The 16452-nt window shown below is 35.6% G+C and overlaps 1 protein-coding gene across 1 annotated transcript in view; it reads left to right on the forward strand.

The window, feature by feature from the left end:
• Positions 1–15150, forward strand: part of star2 (steroidogenic acute regulatory protein 2) — a 22212-nt gene extending 7062 nt beyond the window's left edge. The window contains exons 2-8 of the mRNA XM_044102707.1: positions 10924–11194; positions 11287–11379; positions 11453–11577; positions 11696–11854; positions 12379–12563; positions 14016–14109; positions 14733–15150. Coding sequence (XP_043958642.1) covers positions 11131–11194; positions 11287–11379; positions 11453–11577; positions 11696–11854; positions 12379–12563; positions 14016–14109; positions 14733–14825 — 813 coding nt within the window. The 5' untranslated portion in view covers positions 10924–11130 and the 3' untranslated portion in view covers positions 14826–15150. The remainder of the gene's footprint in view (positions 1–10923; positions 11195–11286; positions 11380–11452; positions 11578–11695; positions 11855–12378; positions 12564–14015; positions 14110–14732) is intronic.
• The last annotated feature ends 1302 nt before the right edge of the window (positions 15151–16452 follow it).

Raw genomic sequence — 16452 nt, forward strand, 5'->3', positions numbered from 1 at the left:
CATTTATGAGTGCATTCTCCTTGAACTTCTCGGCGCCGCTTCATAAGTTGAACTTATTCAACTTGTGAAGTTGAATAAGTTGAATAACCTTTGTCCTATCTACTCAGCCGGATGGCTGTCTCCACAGCAACAGGCTTTGTTTGACATTAACTAAAACTGTTAAATTGGTGTTTGTTGGTTAAATGAAAGAGAACTCATGTGACATCTATAAAAACTAAAAATTAATTAAATCAGTTAAAAAAAAGTTTTAAATTAAATAAATTTAGATGTTTTTGTATCTCATTTGCTAGAAATTGGGAAGCTGTGAACTGTGAGTTGATTGAACTGTAAATGTTTCTCATTTTAAAATCATAACTTTTCCTTTAATGCTTATTTTTATTTCTTCTGTCACAGTTAGAGATGGGCAGATAAAAAAGGAAACGTTTTCACTTTAGAGTTGTTGAGGTGAGATAAAAGTGGCCCTGGCTTTGGTACTGATGGTGGTTAGCTGGGCCTTGGCTCTGTTTTGTGTGATCTTCAGTTTGTGTGTGGAGTTTGATGTACGCTAATGGCACACTTCATGCCAGTATTGAACCTGGACAATTGTTATACTCACTTTTGGAAATAGTGAGGCAGTTGATTGCCAGACAAAAGCTTTATTACTACATAAAAAGCAAAACAAATTTTTGCTAAACCTTAAAGACACAAATTAGGAGCATAATGGATGCATATTTTGAAACAAGTAGTATTACCAAATCAATACTAATGAGTTGTGGTGGATTTTGGGAGTGATCTTAAGTTGGCCCCTGATTCACATTCTCCCGTTTGGCGTTTTCTTGTGCTTTTATAAAACAAAAAAACTGAGAAAAATAAAGCCTTACGTTGACTACTTTAGTAGTGTTCAAGTAGTAGCAGGGTTGATATAGCTCTGCAGTTTGGTTGGGTAGGGAAAAATGAAGTTCTGTTCAAACACTGTTGAAGCAAGAACTCTTTGAGGCTTTGGTCCGTCTGAACTGCTAAAGTTCTTTGTAAAAGTTGAAAGATTTATTGCAGTTGTTTGAAGGAGAGGGTACCATAGTGTTTCCCTTCCTCACCTTTACCTTGTGGTAAACTTTTCAGTCACTTGCAAAAAAGAAAAATTATTAGTTCAAGTTATGAAAAGAAAATCTAGTTACAGTGTAGAAACCAAAAGAACACACCTCATAATTCTTTATTGAGCTAATCTCATCTTGTTAGACTTCCAAAACAGTAGAAGGCATATATTTTGGACCATGAGCACTTGAAAATACTTGAAATTTGAAATTTAATTTTTGACAGAGTCCGTGTATTGAAATAAATTTTATATCTAACATTAATATAACCTGACAATATGCTATATTATTTAGAAGCAGTGACTATAATTGCTATATAAGTTAAATTGCTTTCTGTGTTAGAAAGGTTATGGCATTATCATGATTTGGTGTTTTTGTTAAGGACCTGAAACAGGTGGCATGCATGCAAAGAGAAGTGATTAAATCTGAAACAAATCAACCAAACACAAACCTTACAGCAATGAAGTGCAGTGAAAGGCTCTGTAAGCACAAAAAAATTGACAGAGTGAATGAAGCCTTTAAGTACTGTGCCAGGGGGAATTGCTGGATGTGAAACAGTAACACAAGGCAGGGTTAGGTTTGACCAAACATTTGAGTCAGGATCTGAAGCCTCCTGAAGACAGGTTTAAAAAGGTTTGTAAAATTCCATTACTTAAGCAATTTTATTTCTTTCTGTTTGAGGCCAAACTTCCAGTCATAACTCAAAAACCTGGGGGAACTACAGGAAAAAGGAGCAGCAGTTGAACTCATCAGACACCATTCACCTTCGAAAAGCACTAATTTTAACATATATACTCTACCCAATGTAAATTTTGGTTTCAAAGGTTTTAGGCTAATTTGATTTGGAAATGTTTGCTTATTCAGCCTGAATTTGTTATTTTTAATTTACTTCTTCATTTACTTTCGGACCCATTCATTAGTTCATTTTTATCCTTTGAAATACCAGAATTTGTCTCATTTAATGTCTCCAAATTAAATCTGATGTTATACAGTAACACAGTATTGACACAAAAAACAAAAGAGAGGTGGTAAAAGTTATGAGAGGAAGAAAGGAAAGTACGGTGATTTTATGAAATCCAGAGGAACATTGGCAAAATGAGAAGAACAGAACGGAACAGGAGAGAAGACAAAATTAGGTTATGACTTTAAAGAGAGCATTCTGTCCTGAATAGAACATTATTTTATTCCTAACCTACTTACACTCATAGTTTAAACATTTTTTCTGAATGATCTTTTTCTGAAAGCAGAAATCATGTCTTGTTTGTATAATAATACTTTATTCCATGTCAATGGGGTGTAAGTGACTGCAAATCCAAAGCAATCAGAAAACCTTTGTATTTGTGGCAAGGATCACATTTCTGTTCTGTTAATTACACCCTCCAAGAATGTTAGTGAAATAACTATTTTGTATGTTTTAACCAGGACTCAATGGCAGGTCTATTTTCATGGTAAGAAATGTCATCTCATCATTATTTCTTCATCCACTTCTCAAGAATCAGGTCTTCAAAAAAAACGCCAGAGTCAGTGGCTTTCTCATTTGCTTCAAATCTTCATGAAGCTTTTACAACCAAAAACAAATCTGATATGCTGGTGCCACACATGCAATTCTATTTTCTCATAGCTTTTCTAATACTACATTCTCATTTTATTCCCTTTATTTCGCAGTGATAAAGGCCTGGAGGCATGAACTCAGAGACCTTGCTGCAAATGTTAGTCTGTCTTTTCAACCCCTAAAAGAGCAACAAAAGCATATTAATAGTGCAAGTAGTGTGCTTGTAGGGATGTGGAATAGTTCTGAAGTTTACTAACATGATATAATACAAATCTGGCCACTTTTGTAACGTTTACATTAAAATTCACATCAAAGAAAAAACATTTTTCTTTGACATATGAAAATATCCACCGACTCACCCAAAAGTCTTTGAAGCTTAAATAAAAATAACATGAGCAGTGCCTTTTGTTATTCACCCTGACAGCAGATGAAAACGTAAAATTAGAGTGATCTTAAGCACAACCCAAAACTGGCTCATCAGAAGGAAAGAAAAATGCATGTAGAACAAGTTGGAACTGGAGCTGCATATATAGGTGTTCATGAGTGGCATTAACTGTTCAGAGAATTTTGAACTCAACTACCATGACAAATGTGAACAATGAGAGCCCTCCCTGGTCTCAAAACAAGGCGGTCACTTAGGTGCGAGTGCTCTGTAAATTGTGAAACTTTGAGCCCAATCTTTAGCTTCTTTGTGTGGAAAAGAGAGGCAGTATTTCCCATTCCCCACTATTGATCATTTTGAGATTTCTTATGTAACTTGGTACTGCTGCAGGCAAAGAGTGAAGCCTGCTGTGTGTTTCCAGGGAACAACACGGATGATCAGAGGAATGGTAGAGCAGTTTAATCTATTACGCCATCTCTAACTCTGCTCCTTAACCAGCTTTTTAAAAAGTGGAACTAAAATAAAACTACTGTTGTTGTCTTTGGTCTGGGAATCATAATCTTATTGAGAGGAACACCAATATTGTTGTTCATTCTATCAAAATGAAGCATTACTGATGTCTGAGAACTAAAATAGAGAAACATCTGAATGGGATTAATCATTAATTAATTATTTATTAAGTTGGCCAATTTAAATTACAGTTGAAGTAAACAAAAAAACATGAGATAATCTTACAACAGTAATTAAGGAAGTATGCAAATGTTTAATGAGCTTATACATGAAAAATGTGATGAATGAATTAGAAACAGATTTTGTTGGGATTGTTGGGTCCTCTTTGAACATGACTGAATCTTGTGGGGACTGAATTTAGAAGTAGTTCTTGGTAATGAACGTCTGGACTATGATGGACTGATAACATATTTATGAAGTATGGAAATTTGCACACAGTTTGTGCTTGTTTGCTGTTTTACATGATTTGGTTGCTAACTAAATTAGAACACTTTTAAAAACGTATTCCAGGACCAACCCTATAACAAACAGGTCCTACGAAAGACTCAATGTTCAGCTGAAACCGGAAGAATCATTCCCCCATCCACCACTTCTTTCCAACACAAATCAATTTATAAGCAGAATAAGTATCCTCAACCACTCCATAATCAAGAATTCATGGTGAATCACAACTCAACTGATCCTTCATTTCTCCATTAGTAGACCTTTAGAAGAGTGTAGGGGTTAATATTGCCACAACCATGTGCTTTTTTTTTATTAGGAGAAAGTAGATCCAAAATAAAGCTCAGATGTCCCAGAAATAGGATGCAAAGGTTTACGCAAAGGCTATATATCACTTTATACCCTATAGCACAACTCTGTCTGTCACCAGTCATTTTGAGAAACTCCTTGATGTATGTGGTGATATCTGCTTTTACGTTATCAGGTTTTAGAGCTACTTTATTAGATCCTGCAGGCAGATTCCAAGTCTGCAATGCAGCAGTACCTACTACTTTCAGGACAAAGAGGTAAAATTATCACTCTGCTGTATCACTACAAACTCCTTCTTCTAGGCTTGTCAAAAAAAACATATTAGTCACTAATACCTAAGCAACTCATGTGCCAATCTAGCCTAAAAATACAGCATCTTGCAAAAGTATTGATGTCTCTCGAAGATTTTTTAGGGTTTTTGGGACGGACTAACAAAGTAACACATGGAGATACAGGTCAAGCTGATGACTTACATTTTAGCCTTAGCTGTAATGCTCTTATATTAACATGATTCATTTATTTGTTCATCAATGAACAACCAGGTAATTAACAACATGTTTTGGAAGATTTTATATCTGTGTATTTACAGTTCTGGAGAATCTTTTCCTTCACTTTTTTAGCCTTGGGGGAGTTTTTTTTAATGCACCCGTCCCTCATTCCTTTGACATTTGTGTCTTTAGAGGAAGTGACAGCTCCCTCCATAATGTAATACATCTTATTTTAACTAGGGCTTCTGCCTTCAGGCATGAATTTATTATGGAACAGCAGGGGGTGTCTTGAAGTTATTAAAATTCCACTACTGGCTCCCTTTTTGACCCACTGCTCTTTCTCAGTAAATTTGCCCTCAAAGTTCTTTGCAACTTGGTACAGAACAGTTTCACACTATTTCAGACTCATTTAGCCTTTAAAGCAGGTACTAGGTACTAAAACTAAGAATAAGGGAAAATAATTATATCTATGTGTTTTATAAAATTGTTGCAGTCGTTTGTAGTGTACTGTGTAAAAGGTATTTTCCACCCATACAGTCTTCTTCAGTCATAGCTTTTTTTTGGTCACTCTTAGACATTTCAAATATTCAAACACAATTTTAATATCAGACAAACAAAAGTTTTCAAAAGATTTTATTTCAACCCAAACCATCCTGAGTCTATGTGAAAAGTAACACTCTGAATCTAATTACTAGTTGTGTAACCATTGGCACCAACAATTGCCAATATCTGCATGTGGCATGGTTTGATTTTCAGCACAAGAGCACTCCAGGTTACATGATGAGCTTTTGTGCATTTTGGGCTATATTGGATGCAGAAGTTATTTCAACATCAGAGAGAACCATCTTTTATTTGTGGAGCTAACTTAAAAAAAGAAAAAGAAAGAAAAAGAGTATTCTGACTGAAACAAAGCACTGCATGTTTGTCACATTTTTACATTCAGTAATTTCCCATGTTTTTTCTAAATTGAACGAATGCTGCTTTGGCTGGTGTATGATTGGTTTCTTTGAATTTAAATTGATGTTTGTTTTGCAGAAAGAATTGGAAGCACTGAAGTGCTTGAAGTTCATATAGGAGGTTATGATCAACTGTAGGATTCTACAGTCCATCTGAATGAGAATATATAAATTATGACTACTGTATACTATTACCAAAACTTGGTATTGGTTCTGTAAACACATAAATTACCTTCTTACTACAATGCCATATGAAGAATAGCTGCAGTCAGAAGTGCACAAAGAGTCATCGTAGCTATGATTGAGAAATTAAGTTTGGGCTTTTAAGGTTACAATTGAAAGTTTCTTGTTCTGTTGTTGAATATATATATATACAACAAACAACTTTTTTTTATTTATTTTAAAAAGAAGAATTGTCCTCATAAGAATGAATTTATTCTGTTCTAATGACTACAAACCTGCCTTGATGTTTATTTTGGATAATTATGGCAGAAATGGATTTTTCCATCAGATCCAGTCAAACTAAGATTAAAGACAGAGAGAAAGAAAGAAAAAAAGAAAGAAAGAAAGAGAAGAAGAAAGAGAGAAAGAAACCCCTGTGTAACAATGAGCACATTTAAGTTCTTGATTTTCCCACTCACTTTGGAAGCGGTTGGAAAGCTCAAGGAGAAGGACCACCTCCAAATCCTTGAACTTCACCTCAAATCAGCAGCTGAGCTTGGATCGGAGTGGGTGTCGCACCTTGACTGTGATTCTAAGTGCACATGAATACTGGTTTGGAGATGGAGACATCGGAGGGATGTTAATCTCTGGGAATTGTTCCAAGTGGAACTTTATTAAAGGTCTATGCCATAAGTCTTCCAAGAAATTGTTTAGTTTTCTGCCTGAATGTGACTGTGTACCCAAGGTCACCCTTTTGCTGGTCCTTGCATGAGATTTGGTACGGTCTCACTGAGTTATGATGTTTGCAATATATCACTTAGGGACATTTAAAGAAATATGTGAGAGAAGTTGTAAATTGATCCTGTATCAATTTGATAAAATCCTCCATAAGTTGAAACTGCTGCATTAACTTCTTGTTTTATAAACCCATAGAGGTTGTGGTATAATAATTCAATGTCAAGAAAAAAGACTTCATAATTTTATTAATTTAATTTATTATTAATAACCCATCAGAAGCTCCAAATTAATAAATGATGAGGGTATTCAAATTTCTGACTGGAAAAATATACATATATAATTCCTACCTAATTCATATAGAAACCCATATAATCAGGAAGATTTAAGTTAGTTCTGTTTTGTAGTTAACTTTACATATATTTTTTGTAGTTCTTGTGGACATTGGATCAAGTTTAAAAATCAGTTGAGGGTGCACTTTTATTATCAAATGATAAAATTTTTTTGCTAAGCTCTGAAGACATGTTTTCTGTAGGCACAGCTTCCCGGTAAGCATTTATTTATGCCTACTGAATATGTTTCTTTTGATTTTGAGTTTGTCAGATCAGCTGTCTTTCAGGTGAGCTCATACCTTTAATCAATTCTTAACCATTCATTAAAATTGACTAAAATTGGGCAATTCTGGGATTAGTAGTGTTTAAATAAGTTTCTTTGTTCACTGTATGTAGTTCAGTCCTTCATGTCTGAGTTTCCACAGCAGCAAGAGCCCGGTTTCAACAAAATCTAGTTTACAAAGCTGTTTATCTGTCTTTCTTCATTTAAATGTTCATATTCATTTGTAAAATGCAATAAAAATGGATTAATCAAAAGTTGACTGCAGAAGCAAAGTATTTTTGCCTCAAAATTTATCAAAACATTTGAAGAGTTATCATACATCATATGAAATCTGGAAAAAAGAATGATCACAGAAACAGGAAACATTTAAACCACAGTAATGACTGTATTAGTTATTAAAATGATTTACATAGGAAGCAATATTTATTTTTTGCTTTGTGAGGATTATTCATTTTTGAGACAATCACTTAATAGAATCACAATTTGTAATCCCTTCAATGGCTCCAAACTCATCTAAGTAGAGGGCACAAATTTGAGGTAACAAAAGTCATTACGCAGGCTAATAAGTTGCATGTTTTAACTTTCAGACTAAAAAGGCCTTGAGACTGGTGTCCTATTCTTGATAAGAACATGATAGTGATAAGACAGTTTTGAAATATGTGTACTGTCAGAAGAAAAGGGAAAGTAACTCTACCAACACAGTCTCCGGTTGTGCTGCATCAAAAACAGTGCTTATTCATTAAGTGGAAGAAAACTATAAATTTCAACTACACACACCTGCAATAAATTCCCTTTATTTAGTTCCATCAATCTTCCTGTCAACTTTGACCAACCTTTTTGCTGATGAACGGGAACCCATGGCATAATGATGCCACCACCATGTTTCAATGTGAGGATAGTGTGTTCTGATTTGCATGTAAGCCCAAACATTAAATTTGGGCTCATCTGATCCCAAAATCACATTGACTTTGAAATTGTCCATATCTTTATTTCTGTTTTTTGTCAGGTAATATTAGTGAACAAACAGCAACATGAAGTAAAATTATTTGTGACCCTCACAGAACAGCTGTTGAAATGACACCCTGAATGGACTTTGCTTACAGATTAGGTGACTTCCTTAGGCAGTTAGAAGTGCTGCTTCTTAGTTAAAAACTAAACAAAAGAGAGTTGAAATTGAAATGTAAGCCAAATTTTGGAGAAAAAAAACTTTGGAAAATCTCTACCAATTTTCTTTTATTCCACAATTATGCTCCTCTTTGCATTTTTAATATTCAATTACAACAACCACACAACACGTGTGAGTGTAATTTAACAAGAGTAAGAATTCTTCTGCAAGACACTGCATAGTACTGACCATTTTCTTACTGTTCTGTTTCAACATATGAAGATTAATTTGGCAACTTTTTCCACACATACCTCTTACCTAAATAAAAATTAGACTAAATAAACATCCCCAGTATGTTAACAGTCAGGACAGTGGAGCAGAAGGAGGGAAACATGTTCCAGCACATAACCAAAATACGAGAGAGTCGCATCTGTGGGATGGAACACAACGAGCAAGTCCAACAGATACAAAATAAAGAAACAGAAAACAATTATCACTTGACATCGCAAATATCCAAGAGGCTGAGTAGCTTTTTGCATTTTATAGCTAGTATGTGCACAGTTTGTCTGCACTACTTTTCTGAATTTATCACATTCTTTTTCTTTAATTTGCTTTACTGGTTGCACTTATTTAATTAAGGCGATCATATCTTGTTGCTTATGCAACTGGATAAAGAGATGAGCAGGTTCATGCTCATTGTGGAATTCCTAGAAAATGAAAATTCAATTAGAAACCAATTTTTTACTTTTGCCCTCATTTCTAACACATAAATAATCTTTAAATCTCAATGGTTTGTAGATTACAGTATCTTCATATGTGGGTGGCTTTGGTTTATTTTAAACTGTAGGAGCATTTTTATGAACTGAGCTACAAATTGCAGCAACAGCATTGGAAATTCAGCCTCTCAACCAAATAAAGATCTGCAATCTGAAACTTTGCATTGTTTGATGCTGCCTTGATTCACTACCTGGTTAAAACTAAGTAACATAACCTCCTATTTGAAATGCAGTACAATTATTGAACCGCACAAATAGATCAGATATTAAAATCATTTTTTCACAGTCATTAAATCAAAATAGCTTCGGATAAAATAGCTCACAATTTTTTGAGTTGAGTGCAGATATATATATATATATATATATATATATATATATATATATATATATATATATATATATATATATATATATATATATATATCTTTTGAATGTATTTTCTGTTATCAATCAATTTGAAGAAAGCAGCCAAGATATCAAGACACAAATTTCCAGAAAACGTGAAAGTGCCACATGCATCTGTTCAAACAATTATAGTTAATATTAGTAGCCAAGCCTAAACCACGTAGAAATGTCTTGTGCCCCTTCTACTGTTGTGATGTTAATAGTCACAAGACTGAAGTTTAACCAGAATTTTTACTAGAACACAGAAGACCCATCCAGGTGGAAAGGTTCTATTAAAACAGGTTTGGCAATGTCTGCGGTCAGTTGAATCCCTGTGGAAAAACACTGAATGAATCTAGAAAGTTTTGACATGTTACATAAGATGTCACATCTTGCAAGATGCAGCCCTGTGCCTTTTGCACTGCATAGGGCAAATGAAGACAAGTGATCATCCGTGGGAACTAAATGCATCCATTATTCTTTTGCTGAAGTACAAGTCCACTTTACATTTTAATTGTTCTAAGTCACTGTGCTGCCAATATGTTGTTCGTTTACCAACATTTCACTTTTTTCCTCATTAATTTTGTTCGTTTATTCTTACTGTGTTATGAACCTTGTACATGAGAAACAAATTAAATACCCACATTGCCTTGTCAGCAGGTGAAGTTTATCATTTACGTCAGGAATCCTTCTAACAAGGACACCTGTTGGCTCTTGGTGATAAGGGGAAGCTGGTTTCTGGCGCTCTGTGAGCAGCAACTCTGCAAGGCAGCTTTGAGATCACAGGGCTTCTCTGGGCTCTTTATCAAATGTTTCACACAAAGAGCAGAGTTATACACACATGTACACACAGGATGCAGAAACTGCAAATGAAACTCAAGACGAAAGGTTACTAATAAGAACAGGACTTGTCATTAAGAAGAGGGAGATGAAACTAGAGAATTTCTGTGAGGTAAATCATTGAATATTCCAGAGGAAACACCTTTTTTGTGATTATTAAACAAATCTGTCTTCAAGTAAAACGTAAGTAAGTTAAATAATTAAAACTAAAGTAGAATTAAGCATTGGAGAAAATTCCAAAAAGGACTGTTTGGTTTCTCCATCTCTTAGCAGTTTTTCTCAACATAGTGTTGCCAAACGTTTCAGCAAACAGCACTGACACGGAATTAAGTTAGCGACTATAATAAAATTATACATTACTGTTGATAAATAATTACCAAACCAATAATAACTACAAAAAATGCCATGGTTTATTATATCAATTTGTAATGCTATTATAACTCAGAATTTATAGCAACAGACCTGCTATTTGAAGTAGTTTTTGTTTTTTTTACACCTAATTAGTTTTTATTTCTCACCTAAAGCCTCTGGAAACTCTTACTTAATTATCTATGTTTCTTGCTAAAACCAGTCTTTTCCTATTGTGTCTTTTGTGCAGCCTTTTCTCTCCACCTTGAGTTCAATCATCTGTTTTGGTTAAAGAAAAAAAAACCCTCATGTCAAGCTCGGCCTTCAGGACTGAATCCAGAACAAGTTCTATCTTTTTTTTCTCCGGCCCTTATCTCTTTGGAGTGTCCTTCGAAAGCTGTATAAAGACGTGAGAAACTCCTTCGATACTTTGCTGTCTCTGGCAAAGACAGACAACATGCTGCCTGCTGTGGTGAAGCTCTGCTGTGGAATATCCTACCCACACCTTAGGAGCATGTCAGGTAAAGCAAAGGATTAGAAAACAAAACGCTTCCCTGTGCTCCATTCAGATGCTGTACATTCTGATCGTTCTTCCTCCCATGCTACCTTGCAGGGCTTCAACGCACAGCTGTAGCAGTGATGAGCAAGGAGATCACACAAATGAAGCATTGGGCGCAGATCAAACATCACATCGGAAAACCTGCCGGTATTGAAACATAGGTTTGTTACTTCTACTAAATATTTTACAATGAAGTTTTACTCATCCAAGTTGCTTGCAGAGCCCAAAACAGAAGTGGCAGTGAGTGAAGATCAGCTGTTTTACATACAACATGGCAAGGAAGCACTGAGGAAAGCTGTCAGCATGTTGGAGGACAGAGAGGGATGGAAGCTGGAAATTCAAGAGGTAGCATCTGTGTACAAACTTTATTTTGTGTCTTAAAATGTATCCTTATTGTCAAATTAACTCATTCTAGTCACGCCTTCATAAATGTAAAAGTTGCATAATGTTTCATCTTGTTTAGAACAACGGTGATGTGATCTGCAGCAAAGTGATCCCGGGGGCTGGGAAGGTCTTCAGGCTGGAGGCAGTACTGGAAGCCAGCTTGGAGGACCTCTATGACCTCCTGTTTGTCAGAGTTGAGAACATGAACGAGTGGAACCCGAGCGTACAGCGAATCAAAGTGAGCTCAATATCATTAAATGACCTGTGAAAACCTGTAGCTGACAATAAATGTTTGATAAGTTGCAGATGTGAGATTTGTGTTTTTCTATTATTTTGTTTTTTTTGGGTTTTTTTTTTTTTTTGGGGGGGGGGGGGGTGACAGTTAAAACTGAAACTTGAAGCACTGACTCCAGCTGCTGTCCATGTCATGTGAAACTCCCCAAAACTTTTAAATGGACTTTATTGTGATTATTTTTATCACTTATGAAAATTTTCTACCACATTTTTTTCTTTCCATTCAACTTTCCGTTAATATGCTGGGCCACAGCACTATGTGTACAAATAGCTTCTTTAGCAATTACATAACTATTCACATTTTGAACTAAAGAACTAGAATAGTTCAGTTTTTTTAAGATTACATTTTTGCTTATTTCAGCTTATTGCTCATATTCATGTCTTTTTTGAGTCTTGTGGGTAATTAAACATACAAAACTATTATTGAAAAGCCTGATGTGGTTTTAATGCGTGTCTTTTGGGTTGTAGGTTTTAAAGCGAGCTGGAACTGAAACGATCGTGACTCATGAAGTTTCAGCTGAGACAACAGGGAATCTTATTGGACAAAGGGATTTTCTCAGCGTCAGACACAGCTGCAAAGAAAACTCCTGCCTTTATCTAGGAGGAGCAGCAATTCAGCTGGAGTCATTCCCACCTCTGGCTGGATTTGTGAGGTATGTTGTAATCAAGCTGAACTCCAAAACCCATTCATCATTTAGTGCTGAAATTTTCTGAATTGCTCCATTAAAACATTCATGTAATTGTATGGAAAGTCAGTAGTGTTACTCCCAGTCCTCCATGTGCTGAGATTACAACAAAAAACATCTGCTTTCATTAGCTCTGACATTTAAACTTGTCCAAAAACAAAAAGCTCTGAAACATGTGTGCAAAACCCACTAATGTGAGCGATACAATGCCTTGCAAAAGTATTCAAATTTACTAAATGATTTTACTGTTTAGAATAAATAACAACATCTGCATAGTCTATAGGTGGAAGAAAATTATTTATGAGTATTTTTTACACATGGCGATCTGCATATTCAGCTTCTTTTACTCTGACACCCCTAAATGAAAGCAAACATGTTGAAGACAGTTCTCTAGTAAGATGAGATCAGAATGACACATTTTGGTCTACCTGCAAAATGGTATGTGTGGCAGAAGTTAACACCCTGAATACATCATTACCATGGTAAAACAGGTACCATACTTCTGAATGAACAACTTCAAGAGGCTGTAAAACACTTGACACTGTGATGGAGGTCCCCCTTTCAACAGGATAATGAGCTTAAGCATTATATGAAATTACATTAAAATGATCCAGTAAAAGTGTAAACATGTCCCATTTAGTCTCTGCTAAGCTAACTGCACAATATTGTTGTTCTACAAGGTATTGATTTATCATGGATCAGAGTAGATGAGCAAATCCATGGCATAGTTTACATTCTTGTTTGTGAAAAATATTGAAATCATCCATTTCACTTCACATTCATAAGAGTCTTAATATGTTTGTTGAGCAAGTAAAATCCATATTAAGTGCACACAATGTGTTGGTAGCAACATCTCTGTGTTTGGAAAAAGTGTTTTATTAAAGATGATCAGTTAAGGTTATGAAATGGAAATGACACATCAAAGAGATGTAATGATAATCCAAGACAAGAGCAAAAGTCAAATATTTAGATTTCTCATTTTTAACCTTTTTCAGAGGCAAGGAATGCAGATTTTAGATAACTAGTAAGCACATAATTATATATCCACTATATTAGTAGTTAATGAGGTAGGTATGTCATCATAGTGATCTTTGGCCAGTGTAATCTCTCTTGTTTTTATTTTTTGTTCATGGAAATAACTGATTTTGTCTGAACTAAAAATAAGGTGTGGTTGAGGCTAACAAGAATGTTACTAGAGGCAATTTGTGTAGACACAGAACCAATTTAAATGCTGTCCTGCTGTTAAAATGTTTTTGCAAGAGAAGTCAAACTGACTTTAACCGCCATTTGGCTTTTTACATAGGACAGTTAAAAGAATGCGACGCAGGGTGCATGACATATCTTATAAATGTGTCATATTTAGCCTTTTATTGAACTGTAATGTTCATAGCTTTCTTTTCTTCTTATTATTATTCACAGAGCTGAGGATGGGCCAACCTGCATCGTTATTAAAGCTCTGGATGAGGACTCAACGAAAAGCAGCTTTACATGGCTCCTCAAAATGGATGTAAAGGTGAACTAATGAGCTTTTTCATGTAATAAAACTTTCATTATGTAGCTTTTGTTCTATGGATGACTATTAATTAAGCGCAACACAAAAGAGTGCCAAGATTATTGCCAATTGAAGATAGTCATGATGCCAAAAGAAATGATTTCAACTTGGATGTAAAGTACTATGTACATAGAAACAGAAACGGCTTGAACAAAACATCTCAATATAATCAGTTTGTGAGCAATAATTTAGTTCACAAGAGACAGGAAAAATGATCACAGTTGACGTGAAGACAGCTTGAAGTACATGCAGGGTGATCCTGAAAAAACAGTAAAAGCTGCAAAAGTCTTGAGACTGAGGTGAAGGTTGAACTTCCCACAAGAATACTGAGTCTCAACCCTGTAGCCAAAGCTTCTAGACGATAATCTGAACAAACTAAAAACTACATCTATTTCTATACATCTACTCTTTCTGTGTTGGTCTTTTTCACAGAATCCAAACAAAATACGTCACATTTTGTGGTGCAAAGAACTAAATTCCCCAACATTACTGTCGTATTTCATTAGTTTCTTCTACATTGGAGCATATTTGTAAAAGAAAGTTCAGGTGGCCTAATATAGACTTTAATTCTCGTTTTTCCTCAGGGCTGGCTGCCTAAGTCCATTGTCAATCAGGGTTTGCCTCGAGCTCAGCTGGATTTCACAAGACATCTTCGAAAATGTCTCAGTCTGAGATGACTGAGTCCTCATGACCGTCACACTGCAGCAGCACCTTGTCCTTGTTCGAAGAAGGTGTGAGCATAGTGACAGACTGCCTGGATGGCAAAACGCTACCCTGTTGAAACGAAATGCTGCCTGGATGAAATGACCTCTTTGAAGAACAACAAGCAGAAGGGAGAACCAGCTTGGTGGATAAAAGCTGGATTATAATAGGAATAAATGTCAAATTAAGCCACTTAAACCTCTCAAAGATTTCCTGTTTAAGAGCCACAACTTGTCTCTTGATACATGACACCCTGCAAATGACTGGATAGAATTAATAAAGTGCTTAAATGCGTGTGTACTGGCTGACTCGTTTTTACTTAGTACTTAGAAAAATAGATTGAACACATTAAGGGCAAACTATACAGCACATGTCTCATTACAGGAAGTGTCTTGTAGATCTGCATTAATTGATTTAGAATGAAATGAGCTGTTAAATAAAGATTTTAGGATATAAAATCTCATTTAGAGCAGCTGTTGTGATCTCCATTCACATAAAGTGCCCGTCACTTTTTTCACACTTTGTCACAGTACATTAGACTTCAACGTCTTTCAGAAATATTTCACTTAACAAGTGTAAAAGTTTGTTTGGACTTTGTATTGCCATCATTTATTTTTAGCTATCACAGCTGAAAGTCTTTTGGGGTATGACTGTTACCTTTACACATCCACATGCTGAAAGTCATCATATTAGATGAAGAGAATCTTTGAACAGCGATCTTGTCACAAATTTCCAATCTCACTGTATGACGGAAGACGGTAAACTACAGGACAGTTTATTTCTGCAGCGGAATTGTGTCCAACAGATCTGACAAACACATCAGTCCATCAATAAACGCACGGGAAATTACATGTGCTCATTACTAGAGTTGGATGCAGAAAAAAGGGAAAGGAGGATGAGAGAAAAGAGACAGTAATAGGCAAACTCAAGGCTGTGCAAAAGACAAAACAGTCAGACACTGGCTGCAGGGGCAGTCACTTCACAATTTTCCCAGAACATAATCCACAATTTGATATTTATTACTGAACTTCTTTGGTCTTGGAAACACTAAATTAGTGGCCAGTGCAACTCCCACATAAACCCCCAAAGAACACTGTCGAAAGCTCAGGTTTTCATGTAGTGCAATCTAACATCAGCCGCTTTTTCCACGTGTTTATTGCATCTCCCACCAAGCATGTGGTAAACTTGAAACAGGACATTTTATGGTTTGCTTTTGAGACTGGTTTTCTTCTTGTTACTTTTCTTTGAAGATTTGTGGAGTGCATCACTAATATTTGTCCTGCCGACCTGAGCTGTGGATCTCTACAGCTCCTCAAGAATTACAATAGGCTTTTTTGTCTACTTCTTTGATTAATGCCGTCTTTGCCCAGTCAGTCAGTTGAACTGGCTGTCCACATCTTAATAAGTTGGCAGTTGTGCCATATTTTTCACATGTTGGACTGTTATACAACATAACCCCACTTGAAACCTCTGCGCAACTTTACTCTATCAGGCATCTTCTAACAAAACTTCTGAGGCCATATTAAACAGAGATTTACATTTACCAATCAGCTCATTTCTGAAGGACATGTGTGGTACTGGATTTCACTTTGGGTATCAGTG

The sequence above is a fragment of the Gambusia affinis genome, linkage group LG20 (genome assembly GCF_019740435.1).
Source record: "Gambusia affinis linkage group LG20, SWU_Gaff_1.0, whole genome shotgun sequence".
In the NCBI taxonomy this organism is placed as follows: Eukaryota; Metazoa; Chordata; class Actinopteri; order Cyprinodontiformes; family Poeciliidae; genus Gambusia; species Gambusia affinis.